Consider the following 18,632-nt stretch of genomic DNA (forward strand, 5'->3'; position numbering starts at 1 on the left):
GACTAGAGGAGAGGGCCTAACGAGGGCGAGGCTTGACCCGCCTAGCATTGCCCAACGACGACAAGGCTTGGCCGTGGCCGGCGATGTTGACCGAGATAGCCCTCATCTTGGGCTGGTCGTCGGCCATTGCCAAGGCTTAGTCATTAGCTAGAAAAAGAAGAAAAGAAAAGAATAAATAAATAAATGAAACTTGAAATATTATTAAATATTATTAAAGATTGTCCAAGTTAATGTCGAGTGCGCCAAGTAGAATGCCCGGGGTCCACGTCGGCAATTTTCAATCAAAATTAACCGGATTAACTCAGTTGATAATACATTAAAATATTTAGGACTCAACTGGCATAATTAAAAGATTTAGTATTGGAATTGGCAAAAGTATAACAAATTTAGGACTTTTTGAATAATTTTTCGCATAAATTTGGGGTCAATCTCGAACCCGGGTCGGTGTTGACTGGTTCCGAAGGTGAGGAAGATCAAGTCTTAAGTCAAGAACAGGAAACCGTATCCTCATTGGGATCGTAGGCCACCGCCCACGTTTGAAGTGTAGAAGGAAGGAGGTTTCACTTTCTCTGCATTTTCCTGGAAATTTTGACGGGAGGGATAACACTGATATCAATCTTTTTTTTTTTTTTTTTTTTTTTTGGTCGGACACTGATATCAAGATCGGTCGAGCAAGAAGACGACAAGGAGGTCGTGTCGGCAGATGAACGGTCACGATTCGGTTTGCAGTTTTACGGGGTCACGGCAATTTGGGGGGTGTGACGGGGTTAACAGAAAGTGCGAGACCGTGGAAAGTCCCAACGTTCGTGTCTTTTCTTAGTTCAAGTGGGGCCCGTTGAACCTTATCCCGTGATTTTTATTTTTCTTGCAAACTTCAGGATAAATTGCCACCTTTTTTGTCTTTTTCTTTTTTGGGAGTCGAAAGATAAATTGCCGCCTTAAGGAGTAAGATTTAATGTGGAGCAGGAATTCTCATTGTTCTATCTCATCTAAAATCCAAATTATATCCTTTTTCTAACTGAACAAAAGATTTTTTTTTTTAAATTAAAAGAAGGCTAAACTCTTGTGCTCGTAAATGCTCGAAGATCCTCTTAAATTGCACTTCACAACCGACAGCCGACAAATTGTGCTATTTCCAAATTGAGTGGCTTGCCAAGAAAAAAGTCAGTTTGATTATGTGATATATTGTTTGACACAAAAGGACGAGCTTATAAGTAGAGGAATATCACATGCATATGGAGAGTACGTTGCAATCTAGGTTTAAAATAACACTCGGCATTTGAGCAATGAGGGGTTGTATGAGCGAAATAAACCGGGCATTACCCAACTCTTATATCATGTTAAAAGGTTCGACCCATGTCACATAGTAATAATTGCCTTAGACATGCTACCTCATATAAGCAAATTAATATTGGCTACGCCATATCATCACGCGATTACTTAACTAAAAAAAAACCGATGCAATTGTCATGACGTTCTTGTTATTTTTTTTTTATTTTTTATTTGTAAGAATTGTTATTTTTATTTATTATCTGTTGCTAATCAGCTCACCTCATGACTAAGGGATAATTACCTAATCTCAGCTCTAAACTTTTCAGTTTTGCCAATTTAATCCTAAAATTTTGCGTGAAATTAATGTGGCCATTCAGGCAAATTGCCACTGAAAATCGCTGAGTTATGGACACACAAGGCCAAAACATTTGTGCCAGGAAGATTAGGGCCCATATTGAGCAAATTAAAAATGTAAGGACCACATTGTACTTTGAACCATAGTTTCAGGACTATTTGTGTCAATTTTTTTTTATCTTATACGCAGAAACCAATGCTTCCAGAATGGCAGGCTCCGTTGAATTCTATTTTCAACTCGAGTAGTTTGATGAGTCGAGAGTCGAGGGCGGTCATGAATTCAACAGAGCTTCTTTTCTCGAACACATCGGTTTGATTTGGTGAAGAACACGCTCTTCACGCATGTTCAAGCTTGGCTCAAGTCAACTTGATTGTATCAACAGCACGATTCCGACAGAACCTCGACTTCTAGAAAAATGGGGTGAAATTGGAAAATGAATTCTGCTACGCCACTTGCATAGCAAGCCGCACGAGCATTACGAAGCTCTAAAAATAAGATGGTCAAACGACAATTCATATATTTCAACTTGTATGACAATAAACTCATATTTATTAGGGGTGTCATCGATTGAGGCCGTGTTTCTTGACGCTCGATCTGAACACGATTGTTATAAGTTTATGGCGGCTCGAACCGTGACCCAAATCGCATAAAACCCGAACAAAAAACAAGGTTGGCTCCGGACGGTTCGGTTCCCTTTTGCTTTTTATGGGTGGGTTCATCGCATGAAACCCACTCTCAGCAACTCCTTACTCTCTGGAACCAAAGAAGAAAGATTGGATCTTTTCAAGCTGACTCCGTTTCGACCAGAAAAATAAAGAAGACTTCGCAAACGACGAGCAGCCTTGTCCTCTTGCTCAAAAATCGTCCACGCTTAGTATTGGGTAGGATTCTACACATCTTACATGCTCAAAAATCAATTGTTTGTTTTTTGTTACAAAAAAAAAAAGTTGAGAAGAAACTCTAATCCGTAGATCACACGAAGCCCGCTAGCTAAATAGTTACTATAGTCTTTTCCTTCTCCATAACATGCTCAAATCGAGAGAGCTATTCACGTAACTCTTTCATTCATCTACAAAGGTCAAGAGCATGTTATTAGTTAGGAATTCGACATCACATGTATTATTTTCCTACCGTGTCTTTTGACAGATTTATCTAAGGTGGAAAAGTTTAATCTTGTTTGCGACTGCAATTGATTTTATTTGAGATAGACAAATATAATCTCATTCCCTCCTAAGAATGTGGCCTTTTTAGGGTTTAAATTAGGAATGGAATTGAGAGTAAATCAAAGAAATGACATCAAAATCAAAATCAAGATCAAGCTTTGTCTAAAAGCCCATGAAATCTAAAGGGACCTGAATCAGTGGCCCAATCTCATTGCAGCTTTATGATGATGTGGCGATTCTGAGGATGGAATGTAACGGTTGGTCCTTGTAACGACCAGAAAGGTCCTTCGACCTAGGATGCCGCCATTTGGCAACGATCTAGGATCTGGCCGGTGCTCGAATAACGGCTTGATTCAGACTCTTTCACTATTTTGACTTTGGAAAAAACTGCTTCAACTGTCACCTAATCAACTCCTAGCGGTCGGTGTCTCATCCAGGCAAGTCATCATCCCATGTAATAAAGAGTGTTTTTGAAGTTAATGACTAATATATTTGGACCAGAAAAAAGAAATGACTAATATATCGATGTTTGAGATTTGTCGAGATATCGATGAAGGCGCCGAGAGAATTGAAAATCACCTTCCTTCCGTTATTAATCTCTGGCCAAATAACAGCCAATTTGTGTATTTTGGTAGTTGTACTACACGTGAGATCGGACTATCGTATGCAAAATAGAATGCTCAAAAGCTTTCGATACATCATACCCGTTGTCAATCCAAAAAAGAAGAAACCGTCTTTATGATCTTGATGCAAGAAGAGCATCTCCATGCTATTCGGGTAGGATGATATAAGGGAGAGAGGTTGACTATTCACCAGATGAAACAACGGAATTCATGACGGACACGACTAAAAAATTATGGAGTTTGCTAACATAAAAGTCTTTGGGCCACCGTGAAAGTAACAATATGTTATGAGCCATAAATTCTTGCAGAGAAAAATTACTAAAAAAAAGGTCCTAAACCCGTTGAAATTATGTCAATTCAGTCATAAACTTTTTTTTTCCTAGTTGAGTCTAAACATTTTGTAATTATGCTAATTCAATCCATTTTAGCACACATTAATGTGGCGTCGCTGGAGCTAATGTGGATAATTTTTAATAATAATATTTTTTTCTTTTTTCTTTTTTTTTTCCTTTTTTTCCTTCCTACTCTTGCTACTATGGCCGGCAAACAAGAAAAAAATTTTTTTAATAAAAACTGTCCACATCAACACATGCTAGTAAAGTAGATCGAATTGATACAATTATAAAAGATTTAAGACTCAATTGTAAGGGTGAGCAAAAAAATCGGGGATCCACCCGCACTGGACCGCCTTGTACCGGACCGACTCATTTTGGGTTGAACCCACAGGGTACCGGTTCGATTCCAAGTTCCAATTTACTAAAAGCGGCGGGTATCGGTTCGGTTCCCGGTAGGAACCACCCACCCGGACTAACCGGATCAGACTTTTAATTTAGCCATTTCCCTCAATCACATAACTCCCTAGGTTATGAAATCATTATGCAGGATAGAAGCGATTTAACTTCTCACATCAAAAATACAGTTCGTGCCTCTGTAGTTATACTTCTCACTTCAAAGCACTAGTGATTTTTTTCATGAATTAGTCAAACAACTCAGCAAGTGCACCACCAATGCTCGTGCCATCTCTTTATCCCATGGAGTGGCTTTATTGGTTCACTTGTGTACAATCTTTTTTAATTGACGTTGGTGCTCGATACTTGTTAGGACCGGTTCCATAGACTCACCCAGAAATCGGAACGGATCTGGTTCCTGGGTGGGTCCATGAAACAAAAGGATGGTAACATTTATAATAATCTATTGTTTGGTTTTTTGCGGGCAATAGTGTCCATGAGTCAAGTGGTTCCTTGCATTGGTTGATTAGGAATTGACCCAGTAATTTCAAATCCTTACAGGGGAAGAAATCTGCCCTTTTTCACCATAAAAGTTGAACACCATACGAAATACATATTAGAATAATGTTAATAGAGAAAAGAGAGTGAATAAGCCCGTAAAGACGGTTTAAATTAGGCCGTCACTCTCTCGAAGGTGAAGAAAGATCAAATCTAAGTCAAGAACAAGGCCACCGCCCACGTTTGAAGTGTTAGAAGGAGGTTTCACTTTCTCTGCATTTTCCTGGAAATTTAGACGGGAGGGACAATACTGATTTGAAGAGCGGCCAAGGAAAACGACAAGGGGAGGAGGTCGTGTCGGCAGATGAACGGTTAGGATTCTACGGGGTCAAGGAATTTTGGGGGTGTGACGGGTTAACAGAAAGTGCAAGACCGGTAGTTGTTCCGATGCGACAAGTTCTACGTTCGTGTCCTGTCTTAATGTTAATTGGGGCCCCGTTTAACCTTATCTTGTAATTTTTTTGGTGGCAAATTTATGATGTTTTGCCACCTTAAGGATAAGATTTAATGTGAAGCACGAATTATCATTCTTGCTACAGTGTTCCTTGCTTTAATTTCTTATCGTTCTATTTCGCCTAAATATTTGTTTTTGCAGGGACAAGTACATGGAACTAGTTAGAAAAGTTGACAAGTTCGAGATTGTTCTTTTTTTTTAGTCGAAACAAGTTCAAGGGCTTGATTACGCACAAATCACAAATTTCAAGGCCATATTGGAAAAATAGTGCCAGTTCAAGAATCGAATTTGTACCATTTTCCTAATTGGATTAAGGGAAAAAAAAACAGATAAATCATTTGGTGCTAGACAAAAAATCTCTAATTTGAACCCGATTAATGAATATCTAGATTTAAATTGCAATTCACAAATGACAACGAACATATCGAGCCATTTTTAAAGTTGAGTCGCTTGGAAAGGAAATTACAAGGGTACATGACATATCGAGTCGATATCGATATCACACCAAAGCAATTACAACAGACGTGTGATCTCGCATTAGCAAATTTAATACCGGGTACACCGAATTCAAATGATTATGCCGTTGCTTATTTCAAATCAACCCAATACAATTCGTATAAATTACATTTAAACAACCTCTCGCTCGCTCGCCCGCTCGTTCGCCACCTGTAAACATGGGAGCGTGCAGTGTGCACGAATACGAAGCATCTGTGGAGAAAATATCAGCTGAAAAGATTATCCAGGTTTTAAATGGACCGACCAACAGCCATCCCTTTTCCGACACATGCGAGGAGCGGGAAAGAGAGAGAGCACTATCCTAAAGTAGTGGAGACATTTGGAAGGCCGTGTTCGTGTGGGCGTGGGGTAACGTTAATCAATCTAGAAGCCGCTAATTCACGGCTCGAATTGGCCTCCAATTTGGATCCTATACGATAAAAGGTATGGTTATGCACAATGGTTAGCAACTTATCTTCATCTATTATATATATATGAAAAGACAGAGTTAGGAAAATGTTCGCTCCCGTGGCCATTGAGTAACACTTAACCTTACCTTTGTGAACGCCACATGACAAGCCTCGATGGCTCTATCTTTTATTTCGACACACTCGATAGACAACGGAGACATTTCAAAAAGCTTTTTTTTTTTAGAACACGAAGCTCTACTGGATTCATGTCATCAATACCTCAACCTTCAAGCCATCAAAGCCTTCGGAATCCAAAACTTTCGGGATGTTTGATTTGAGATTAAGCCATCAAGGCTCTTGATTCGCATTTTGTAGAACAAAGATTAATATGACTTTGAGGATTCTATATTGTAATCAAAGATCGTACTTTGCTCACCGAAATTAATACAATCCGATAAATGTTGTCCGATCTAATTTCAGTCGAAAATTTCGTATGTGTACAATAATATATAATCATCTCACTTTGATCGTGCCTCAAACACTAGTTGTTCATTTACCATAAGCCCGGCATGTCATTGAAATGTTTTCGGACAACTTAATTGAGAAATCGAAAGAGGTTTTTAATTTGGTTTATAATGTTCTCCGAGATTCTTTATACCCGATAAATTTCCCCCCTTATAGAGATAATTGCACGAATAGTCCCTGAACTTTATATTAATGTGCAATGTCATATTTGAACTTTTAATTTCATTCAATGTTGTCTTCCAATTTTTGGTCCATGCCCAATCTAGTCCCCGAATTATTATATCCCCAGATGCAATCCGGATCCTAGATTATTATCTAGTCTATGGATAAAATAAAACAAGTAATAAAAATTCACGGACCACATTAAAACAAATTAAAACTTCAAAAGTAATATTGTATCTTGGATCAAAATTTAAAGACTTTGTGTCATTTTTCTTTTCTTTTTTATTGGCTTCTCCCATAATCTATGTGAACGTGAATTGAAGAGATTGGGATGGGGAACGATATCCGGAAGTTTTATCACCTCATCATCGTAAAACACAATTGATTAAGGTGGAGTCAAATCAAAAGCGAGGCGTCGGCAAATTAATCTCCTGTTTTTTAAGATGTGAAGTAGGTGTTTTGTAGGTTTCGGTACTTGGCGTGGGAGGAAGATGTACACTTGTGTGCATTATACACCGTCGATCTATTGGAGCGAACGATGTTGACTTGTGCCAGTCTTATAGTCTTGAACCAATGCGGACTGCAACACTTGTCGTGCGTTTCTGGCAAGAACACAGTGCCTCATCATTGTGGGCGATGGGATGCCATGTCTTTCCTAACCAAATTGGCTGTCAGCATCCGCTGGGAATTTCGAGGAAACTTCCAATTTCAATTTTTTCAGATTGACATGTTATACCTTAGGTGGAGATTCTTGTTCCGTGTCCTCTATTGAGAAAAGTGTAAAAAAAGTCTTAAATTTATTACATTAGTGCCAATTCAGTCCTCAATCATTTTTTATGTCAATTTACTCATAAACATTTTGTATTTGTGCCAATTAAGTCCTAAACCATTTATTAGTGCCAATTCAATCATAAACATTTTACAACAATGCCAATTTAGTCCTAAAAATTTTACATTTATGTCAATTGAGTCAATTAGGCTAATTTTGATTGGAAATTACTGTCATGAATGTCAATTATCATGCGTGATACGTTGATATTTTTTTAATTTTTTTTAATATTTTAAATAATTTTTAAAAATAATTTTGAAAAAACAAAAAAATGCTTAAAAAATTGTTTTTAAATATTAAAATAATATTAAAAAATGTCCCAAGTTAGCGCTAGCCGTGCCATATAGGACAATCGATGTCCACGTTAGCGATTTTCGATCAAAATTGGCCGGATTAACTCAATTGGTATAAATATAAAAGATTTAAGACTGAATTGGCAATAATACATAAGGTTTAGGACTAAATTAGCACCAATAAAAGGTTTATGACTTAATTGGCATCAATGCAAAAGGTTTATGACTAAATTGGCAAAAAAAAAAAAGGTTTAGGACTGAATTGGCACTAATGCAATAGATTTAGGACTTTTTTGACACTTCTTCCGTCCTATATTTGATTATCAACCCCAATTGGGAATGATTTATATGTTAATCTCCGCCCGTTTGCCTAGTGATTCAGTAAAGATATTGCTTCGATACCATTTATGACAACCCAAGTGAATTATTCGTACTGCACGGGTTTGATTTAGAGACATGCTAAGCATCACGACAACCTGTCATTCGTTCAAGAGACGGTGTTATTTCGGAGACCAAGTCTATTTAGGAGGATATGGCGACCGGATACGGAAAAAGTTGCGGGAAATCGTTGGCCAATACAAGTGGCTCTAGATCCAGAGCGATTTTGCACGGAATTGGCGAAATTCAAACGGGGTTATCTCTAGCTCTTGAGCTGAAAATCTCCCAACACTCCCGACCTATTGCTAGAACATGGGGTTAAGGACTTTGTCATCGTCTATGCCCTCTAGTCTCTGGTACAATCAAAAGAAGTTTAAGATGTAAATGGGGTTAGTTTAGTTAGACAAATGAAGAAGTTTTTTGTTTTGAATTTACCGTTGAAAGATAAAACGCATCAACAAGATGAGGAAGAACAAAAATTAACGGGCTTCAAAAGTTTTTTATGGAAGTCTAGTAGCAATTTGTGATTGAAAATGCACCGTTACATTTGAATGAGTAAGAGCACCGTCACATAAGCAATTGTTCTTTAATTTATTACTCGCTTTTAAGATTCTATGTAACTCTTGCATGAATACGAGGTGCCGTCGTTTTAATTGAGCATACTTATACTCGAAGTAGCACCGACAACGGGTCACAGGCGATACAACACGATTATCATTTTTATGATCATTTCAATCAAGTTAATTCGATTCAAATTCATAAATTAATAAATAATAAAAAAAAAAGCCAAGAATGAATTTCGTTTTTTTAGATATACAACATATTAGAAATTTTATTTCACATTTTTGCAAAACATAAAATTTCGAGCAGAAAAAATGAGTATACGTGTTTTGTTGTCTCCTTGTTAAAAGATCATTGATGAAATAATAAACATTTGGCTTTTTTAAATTTTGGTAGATTTCCAATTTTAACCCTAAAAAATATTGAAAACTTTTAAAATTGTCCCCGCGCACTTCGAGATTCCCGAATCGCGCGTCGCTACGTGTTCGGTAGAGTTGATCATGTGTCGGTGTTCGACAGGGAGCCCTACGGAAAGTACCCGTGCTTCCTACTCATGCACTTGGCCACCTCGGGCCTGACCCACGACCCGCACTCAGCCACAATCCGTATGCTCAGCCACGATCGGTGACAACCCTTAGGAACGACCTTGGGCCACAGTCCGACGGCCTCGGCTTGATCAGGGTCGCAACCTCTGTCATCCATCACTTGGCCACGACAAGGCCATCATCGAGGCACAACCCGTGCGCTCAGCCATGGTAAGGCCATGACCGAGGAGCGATCAGGGCCACGATAAACGCGGTCGGTTGCGATCCGTGATTAACTAAGGATGCCGTCTTATGTGGGTGCATGACGATTTTTTTTAATCCTATAAACCAATGTCTCCGAAATTGAAGGCTCCGCGAACAACGGCTCAATCGAATTACCGTCAGGAAAGGCTACCGACTTTGCAAAGAATCCCTAAGTCTCCACACGTAAAGCAATCCCTCTTTTTCTTTTTGGAGCCTCTCCTTTTTTTTAACTTTTCTTTTTGGCCTTTTTGGAGCACCCCCGCCTCCTCCTCCTCCTCCTCTTCCTCCTGAGCTTGATAAACCGTTTCAACCAAATTCAAATCCTAACCAAGCTGATTTAAGTAGGTTGGTACCCTTGTTTTGAACTCGATTAGCTTGACAAGTTGAGACCCGACTATCGTATCGAATTCAATGGATCTTTGATTTTGGAACAGAGGGGCTCGATTCGGGAAAGCATGTGCGTTCTTCACGCATGTTCGAGCTAGGCTTAAGCCAACTTGATTGTACCTCGAACCAAATTGCGATATAATCTCAACTTCTAGAAATGCAAGAAAATTTGGATGTTAGATGTTGCTGCTCCGCTAGCATAGCAAGGAGCGTAACGGTCATGATGCTCTAAAAAAAATGATAGAATCGATAAAACAAACACTTCATGTATTTCAAACTTCAATTAATTTAGCATATCGTCATCAATGGCGGGTATCATCAAAACCGATGAGTTGCTCGGACCTGATAATTATATTTCATTGCCTATATTGGTCACCTCTCGATTTTTCAATTTTAACAAATCTAGCTGTGGAACTTTTCGACCCGATTAATGTTAATACAGAAATCGCCTCATCGTCTTCAAAGCAATTGAAAGCGAGACATTGAACTCGAAATGTCGGTTTTATCCGTTCGGCTCATTCGGTTGACGGTCAATATCTGATTGAATTTTCTAGTATTCTCGCTACGACTTGTCAACGAAAAGCCGGTCAACTGATCTCGTCAGCCGGTAACTCGCCTTATCTGCAATTTATTAATTCCTAAAAAGTATTTTTTTCCCGAAAGGAAAGGAAGGTGAGTGGACTGACGGTGGGGCCCTCAGGTAAGGCACTTCGGCACTTCCCACACTAACACAGCTGTACTCGTCCCGCGCCTACCGTCGGATCCGATCGAACGGCTCCAAATCACCCCGAAACTGCGTCTCCCTCTACACTCTTCGTCTTCGTCTATTTATAGCTCTTGCAGAAACGCCGGTGGATCCTCTCTCATCACCGAACCTTCACTAGCAAGCTCGCACTCTCAGACTTCACTGCGAAACAATCGTCACTCCCATTGTCGAGATGGTGTGGTCGAGCACTTTAATGGCGTCCCTGAACGCTCTGCTCGTGTCTGCTGGCGCCGTGTCCATCGCCGTCGCTCTCAGAGCCTCCGTTCCGTCGATCTCCGACTCTCTGGCCCCTCGGTTGCCTCCCGTGCTGGACTCGCTCCTCTCCTGGTTCAGGCCTCCGTACCTCTTCATCGTTGTTAACGGCATAATCATCACCATCGCCGCCACCTCCAGGTGCTTCCAACGCGTGCAGCCCGAGGCCGTCCCTCCGGAGAGGGTCGCAGTCGCGGAGGAGATGGAGGTCGCGGAAGCGACGCCCGTGGCAACCTCCAGGTGCTTCCACCACGTGCAGCCCGAGGCCGTCACGCTGGAGAGGGTCGCGGGGGCGGAGGAGATTGATGTCGCGGAGGCGACGCCCATGGCGGAGGCGGCGGACCCGTTCGATGAGCTTAAGGATTTTGAGGAAAAGAGAGTGGTAGTGGTGCGGAATAACAGGGGATTCGGCGGCGGAGATGGATATAATGGTGACTGCGAAGGGGAGAGGAAGGTAGCGTTCGGGAGGTCGGCTTCGACGCCGCGGAGGCGAATGGACTCGTCGGAGAAAGCTCTGGTTTCGCCGAGACTTGTTCGCCGGAAGGCTGCTGAAGGCGACCACCTTCAAGGTAAGAAGGGGAAAAAGAGGGAATATCAATTTCGAAATTTGCATTTCATACGAACAAGAAACCGACGAGGATGACGGGACTGTTTCTTTTGATTTTTCGGTCAACGGATTTATGAAATCAAGTCAATATATTGACGTAATATCGCTTTTTTCATGAGATTTATTTATTTATTTATTTATTTTTATTTATCAAAATCGACTTTGTATTAATTTTAGGGGGCAAAGCTTTGAGAAGAAGCTCGAGGAGATCCAACGAGAGCATGGACAACGTTTGGAAAGCGATAGAGGAGGCGGGAGCGATGCCGGTGACACGACACGTGAAAGCCGACGATGCCGACCATCGGATTAGCTTGCTGGAGTCGCCTTCGAAATCGACGATGTTCAAGGATCGGACCAATCGGCTGAGGAAGGAGCTGAGTCCGGAAGAGCTTAATCGCCGAGTCGAAACGTTCATCAACAAGTTCAACGAAGAAATGAGGCTGCAGAGAGAGGAGTCCATAAATCAATTCAAGGAGATGGTAAGCCGTGGAACGTAGTAGGATCGTAGAATTCGTCGAAAGAAGTAAGTAAAGTGAAAGGTTTTGTGACGAGAATGAATTTTTTTTTGTTTTTTGTGAAAACATAGTGGGAGGAAATGATGATTTTTATTTTCATTTCCCTAAGTTTGTGGGAATTATTTTTCTGAGTCATACTATAGTTAGGTCCAAAGACAGCTGTAAATTTCCTTGTACAGCAAAGATGGAAAAACCAGATATATATATGTTTGATTTTAATGGTGAAATAGGGAAAGAATATCTTCATTTTCTTGATTCATCAACAAATTCTTGTTCTTTATATATCTTCTCTTCTTTTCCTAATCCTAAAGTTTTCGAATTAGAAAGTCGGTATCCCATATAATCTTTTCCTTTACCTTGTCTTTTGACATATTTATTTACAGAGGAAAAGTTTAATCTTGTACGCTGCTATCATTGACTTTACTTGAGACAGATAAACATAATCTCATTCTCTTTTTAGGAACGTAAGTTTTTTACCGTCTAGATTGGGCATGGAATTGAGAGTAAATCAAAGGAACGACATCAAAAATCAAAATCAAGCTTTGCCTTGAAGCCCATGAAATCAAAAGAGACCTGAATCCATGTGGCCCAATCTCATTGCTACTTTATGAAGAGAGGAAGATTCTGTCGATTACGGTTGGTCTTTGCAACAACCAGAAGGATCCTTCCGTCCTGGGATGCCGCCACTTGGCAGCAACCTAGGATCTGGTCGGTTCTCAAATAACGGCTTGTTTCACACTCTTTCACTAGATTTGACTTCGGAAAAACTGCATCAACCTTCACCTAATCAGCTCCTGCCGGTCGGTGTCTCATCCGGGCAAGTTATTATCCCATGTATTTAAGAGTGTTTGTGAAGTTAATGGTTGATATATCGATGTTTGAGATTTGTTGAGACGTCGATAAAGGCGCCGAGAGAATTGAAAATCACCATCCTTCCGTAATTAATTCCTACCCAGGTAACACTCAATTTGTATATTTCGGTAGTTGTATTGCACGTGAGATTGGACTATCGTATGCAAATAGAATGCTCGAAAGCCTTCGGTGCACCGTACACATTGTCGACAGAAAAAAGAAGACCCGTTTTTATGATCTTGATGGAAGAACAGCACCTCCATGCAATTCACGTAGGATGATATAAGGGAGAGAGTTAGACGAATCGCCAAATGAAACAACAGAATTGTTGACTTACACGACTAAAAAATTATGGGTTTCGCTAGCATAGCGATCTTTGGGCTCTTGTGAAATTAACAATATATTGGAAGTCATAAATTCTTGAAGGAGTGAACCCCATAATAATTTATAATATTCATTATTTACTTTTTTGTGATCTAGAACAGACAGTTATTCTCACTTTAGATTAAAAGATTGTCACTTAATCATTTCTCAAAAGTTATTACCGTTATTAAAACGATTACTAATTGTGGATCAAAGATCCGTGGATGCAGTTCATGAATTTATATTAGACATATTAGAATAATGTTAATAGAGAAAAGAGAGTGAATAAGCATGTAAAGACATTCCACTTTATCGACCGGTTCCGGAGGTGAACAGAGATCAAATCTAAGTCAAGAACAAGGAAACCGAATCCTCACGCATAATTTGGGATCAGAGACCACCGCCCACGTTTGAAGTGTAGAAGGAAGGAGGCTTCACTTTCTCTGCATTTTCCTGGAAATTTTGACGAGAGGGACAATACTGATATCAAGATCGGTCGAGCAAGAAGACAACAAGGAAAGGAGGTCGTGTCGGCAGGTGAACGGTTACGATTCGGTTTGGAGTTTTACGATGTCGAGGCAATTTGGGGGTGACGGGTTAACCGGAAGTGCGAGACCGATAGTTGTTTCGGAAGTTGAAAGTCCTACGTTCATGTCCTGTCTTAATTTCAAGTGGGGCGCGTTTAGCCTTATCTTGTAATTTTTTAGTGCCAAATTTATGACGTTTTGCCACCTTAAGGATTAAGATTTAATGTGGAGTAGGAATTCTCATTCTTGCTACACTGTTCCTTGCTTTTCTTATCGTTCTATCTCACCTAAATTTTTGTTTTTGTAGAGACAAGTTCATGGCACTGGTTCGCAAAGATGACAAGTTCAATGGTTTGATCACGCAATTTCAAGGCCATATTGGAAAAACAACGCCAGTTCAAGAATCGAACTTTCACCCCTTCCCTAACTGAATTAAGGAGGAAAACAAAAGATAAATCCTTCGGTTGCCGGACAAAAGATCTCTAATTTGGACCCGATTAATGAATATCCATAGCCCTCTTAAATTGAAATTCACCCAACAAATCGAACCATTTTCAAAATTGAGTGACTTGTAAAAAAAAAAATTACACGAGTATATGATATGATATGTTGAGTCGATATCGATATCACCCCAAAGCAATTACAATAAATGTGTGACCTCGCATTAGCAAATATAATACCTTGTATGCCGGATTCGGACTATTCCATCACGCCACCACTTATCTCAAACGAACCCCGATACAATCCGTATGGATTACATTTGAACAATCTCTCTCTCTCACTCGCTTGCTCGTCCGCCACCTGCAGACTTGGGAGCGTGCAGTGTGTACGAGGACGAAGCGTCCGTGGAGTCCACACTTCAAAGATGAAGAAGCTCCCCCATCCTCCTCGAGAACATTTCAATGGAAAAAAAAATCAGCTGAAATGATTACCCAGGTTTGAAATGGACCGAAACAACCATCCCTTTGCCGACACGAGAGAGAGAGAGAGCGCTTTATCCTAAAGCAGTGGAGACAATTGGAAGGCAAAAGAATAAGTAAGTGGAGACAATTGGAAGGCCATGTTCGTGCGGGTGTGGGCTAATATAATCAATCTAGAAGCAGTTAATTCACGGCTCGAATTGACCTACAATTTAGATCCTATACGATCGAGGGTCTGATTATCCACGATGTTTAGCAACAAATCCGTGGTTCTTTATCTATTATATATAGGAAAAGATTGAGTTAGGAAAAATGTTCGCCCCGGTGATTGATGACTCTATTTTTTATTTCAACACCCTTGATAGACAAGACAGACGTACCAAAAGACTTTTTTGGAGAACACAATGCTTTACCGGATTCATGTCATCAATAGTAATACCTCGACCATCTAGCCATCAAAGCCTTCGGAATCCAAAACTTTTGGGATGTTCGATTCGAGATTAAGCCATCAAGGCTCTTAATTCGCTTTTGACAGAACAAAGAATAAGACGGTTTTAAGGGTACGATATTGTAATCATCGTTCATTGAAATTAATACCATCATATGAATGTTGTCCGATCTATAATCATCTCACTTTGCTCGTGCCTTGGTTGTTCATTTACAATAAGCCTGATCTGTCATTGAAATCTTTTTAGGAAACTTAATTGTGAGATCGAAAGAGGTTTTGAGTTTGGTTTATAATATTCTCTGAGATTCTTTATACCCAATAATTTTTCTCCTTTATAGAGATAATTGCACAAATAGTCCTTGAACTTTATATTAAAGTGCAATGTCATCATTGAACTTTTAATTTCATTCAATGTGGTTCCCGAACTTTTTATCCATGCCCAATCTAGTCGCTGGAATATTATATCCCCGGATGCAATTCACTTCCTAAATTATTATCTAGTCTATGGATTAAATAAAATATGTACTGAAAGTTCAAAAATCATATTAAAAAAAATTAAAACTTCAAGAGCGATATTGGATGTTGGATCAAAATTTGAAGGCCTTATGCCATTTTGCTCTTTTTTTTTGTCTTTTTTTCCTTCTCCCTTAATCTATGTAAACATCAGTTGACGTGACAAAACATAGAAGAGATTGGCATGAGGAACAAGATCTGGAAGTTGTATCACGTCACCATCGAAACACAGTTGATTAATGTGGGTCAAATAAAAAATTAGGCGTCCCACAAATTAATTTTTCGTTTTTTAAGATGTGAAGTTGGTGTTTTGTAGGTTTCGTACCTGGCATACGAGGAAGATGTACACTTGTGTGCATTAGAAACCTTCGATCTCTTTGACTCAACGATGTTGACTTGCACTAGTCTTATTGTCTTGAGCCAATGCGGCTACCACACTTGTCGTGTGCTTCTGCCAAGAACACACTGTCTCAACGTTGTGGGCGATGGAATGCCATGTTTTTTCTAACCAAATTAGCTATCAACATCTGCTGGGAATGTCGAGGAAACTCCCAATTTCAATTTTTTGAGATTGACATGTTTTATCTTAGAGCCCGGCCCTAGCCGGCTCGAAACTGAACAGTGTCAAGCCCAATTCGGACCGAACCCTCTTCGGGCCAGGTCGGATTGGTTTTTTATTTTTTTTATTTTTTATTTTTATTTTTTTTATAATCAAAATCACTTGACATATTCGTCGAATGAAAGAATATAAAAAATAAAAATGAAAATAAGATAAATTAAAAAGAAAACGTGGGTGAAAAAAACAAAAAAAGGAGCCGAGCCGGCCTGACCCACCCCAATCCTAACAATACCAAGCCGGCCCGAAAGGCCCGAAAATTAAGATGAATTTTCAAGCCAAGCCAGGTCGGGTTGGATTGGCGAGGGCTTTTTTTACACTCCTAATCTTAGGCGGAGATGTCTTGGTCTGTGTCGTATATTCAATTATCAACCCTAACTGGGAATTATTTCTATGTTAATCTCCGTCGGTTTGCCTAGTAATTCGGTAAAGATATTGCTTTGATATCGTTTATAATGACTCGAGTGGATTGTTCGTATCGCACGGGTTTGACCGAGAGGCATGCTAAGCGTCACGGCGGTCTGTAATTCGTTCAAGTGACGGTGTTATTTTGATCACCGAGTTCATTTAAGAGGGTACGGCAATCCGATATGGAAAAAGTTGCGGTAAATGGTGGTTATATAAATTTATTATTGAAAATCCAACTCGTAAAGTATATCTTTCTTTAGACCAAAAAAAAAAAAAAAAAAGTATATCTTTCTTAAAACAGACGCCATTAAGGATCGTCCTTTTTCATTGTCCAAATTTTTCTCTACTTTTTCTATCTAAGATCTGTGTTTAATTCTGAATTTTCACCTAACGAAGCCTTTCATTCATATGTCCGAATCCCAATGGACTTCTCGTTGATAATGTATCTTCTACGAGATCTTCCGTTAACTAATCGTCATGTATCCTCAATTATTAGAAACTTGGCAAAAAGTAATAATTTAAGAGCAGCCAAACAAGACCCCCTTCTTTTCTTTAAAAAAAAAATCCAAATTAACAATGTTGATTATCAATAGCTTACGGAATGCCCTCCTAACCCCATGAACCGGTTAAGTGGAGACCTTTGGCATGTACAAGTGGCTCTGATCCGGAGCGATTTTACATGGAATTGATGAAATTCAAACCTAAGAAGTGCGGACATTCTCCGAAGTCTTAGTGTCACGTTGGACGCTTGTTGGACACACGACACGCGTCCGACACGTGGTCAACATGTGTCAAACATTCTACACATGATCAGCGTTCCGGACACGCCGGTGACACGTGAGTCTAGCATCCCTACACGCTATTTCAACATGGACCAGGTTGGTTTTAGACATTTTTAATAAATTAGGAGTCAAAATGTGAATCTATCAATACTAGATATACTTAAGTTACATACCCAATCCCCCCCTAAAAAAAAAAAATTAATATACCCAGCAAGCTCCCAAAAGGAACTAATCGTGAATTCTTAACAAGAAGAAATTCACCGTTGATATTTTTATCTACAATACACATTTATTATATAACGTGCCCCAACGTGTCGAAATTCTCTATTTTTTGAAAAATGATATGTCGTCGTGTCGTGTAGTATCGTATCGCTTATCGCGTGTTGGTGTTAGTGCTATTTAGATTCAAACGGGGCTGTCTCCAACTCTTGAGCTGAAAATTTCCCTACACACCCAACCTACTACAAGAACATGGAGTTAGGGACTTTGTCATAATCTATGCACTCATCTGGTACAACCAAAAGAAGTTAGAGATGTAAATGGGCTTAGTTTAGTTGGACGATGAAGAAGATTTTTGTTTTGAATTTACCGTTGAAGGATAAAATGCGTCAACAGAAAGAGGAAGAAGAAAAATTAACGGGCTTACAAAAGTTTTTTCCGAAAGTCTATTAGCAATTTGTGATTGAAAATGCGTTGTTACATTTGAATGAGTAAGAGCACCATCACATAAGCAATTGTTCTTTATTTTACTTACTTCTAAGAAGATTCTATATAACTCTTGCATGAATACGAGTGCCGTTGTTTTAATTTAGTATAGTTATAGCCCTACTCATGCACTCGACCACCTCAGGCCTGATTCATGATCCGCAGTTGGCCACAACCCGTATGCTCAGCCATGATCGCTCACAATCCTTAGGAACGACCTGGGCCACGGTACCATGCACTTGGCCATGACCTTGGCGGTCAATTGGCCTCGACGGGGCCATGACCAAGGCATTACCCATGCGCTTGGCCACGATAAGGCCATGACGGAGGACCACGATAAACACAGTCGGTCGCGATTCATGATTAACTAAGGATGC

At 39.7% G+C, this 18,632-nt stretch overlaps 2 protein-coding genes across 2 annotated transcripts in view; one reads left to right on the top strand and one right to left on the bottom strand.

Annotated features, from left to right (window-relative positions):
- The window catches only part of LOC115739662 (equilibrative nucleotide transporter 3-like), a 469,706-nt gene that overhangs the window by 200,104 nt on the left and 250,970 nt on the right, over window positions 1–18,632 (bottom strand). The gene's annotated exons all lie outside the window — the stretch shown is intronic.
- LOC125316620 lies at window positions 10,904–18,181 on the top strand. The gene is made up of 4 exons (XM_048285430.1): window positions 10,904–11,568; window positions 11,784–12,102; window positions 17,804–17,812; window positions 18,170–18,181. Coding segments are annotated over exons 1-3 (969 nt in total). The 5' UTR covers window positions 10,904–10,919; the 3' UTR covers window positions 17,805–17,812; window positions 18,170–18,181.

The sequence above is a fragment of the Rhodamnia argentea genome, chromosome 9 (genome assembly GCF_020921035.1).
Source record: "Rhodamnia argentea isolate NSW1041297 chromosome 9, ASM2092103v1, whole genome shotgun sequence".
In the NCBI taxonomy this organism is placed as follows: domain Eukaryota; kingdom Viridiplantae; phylum Streptophyta; class Magnoliopsida; order Myrtales; family Myrtaceae; genus Rhodamnia; species Rhodamnia argentea.

What these genes read in the sequence shown, in the direction of transcription:
- LOC125316620 (XM_048285430.1), top strand. Translation starts at nt 10,920, where the DNA reads ATGGTGTGGTCGAGCACTTTAATGGCGTCCCTGAACGCTCTGCTCGTG. An exon ending in TGAAGGCGACCACCTTCAAG is followed by an intron (nt 11,569 to 11,783) that starts GTAAGAAGGGGA and finishes TATTAATTTTAG; the next exon opens with GGGGCAAAGCTTTGAGAAGA.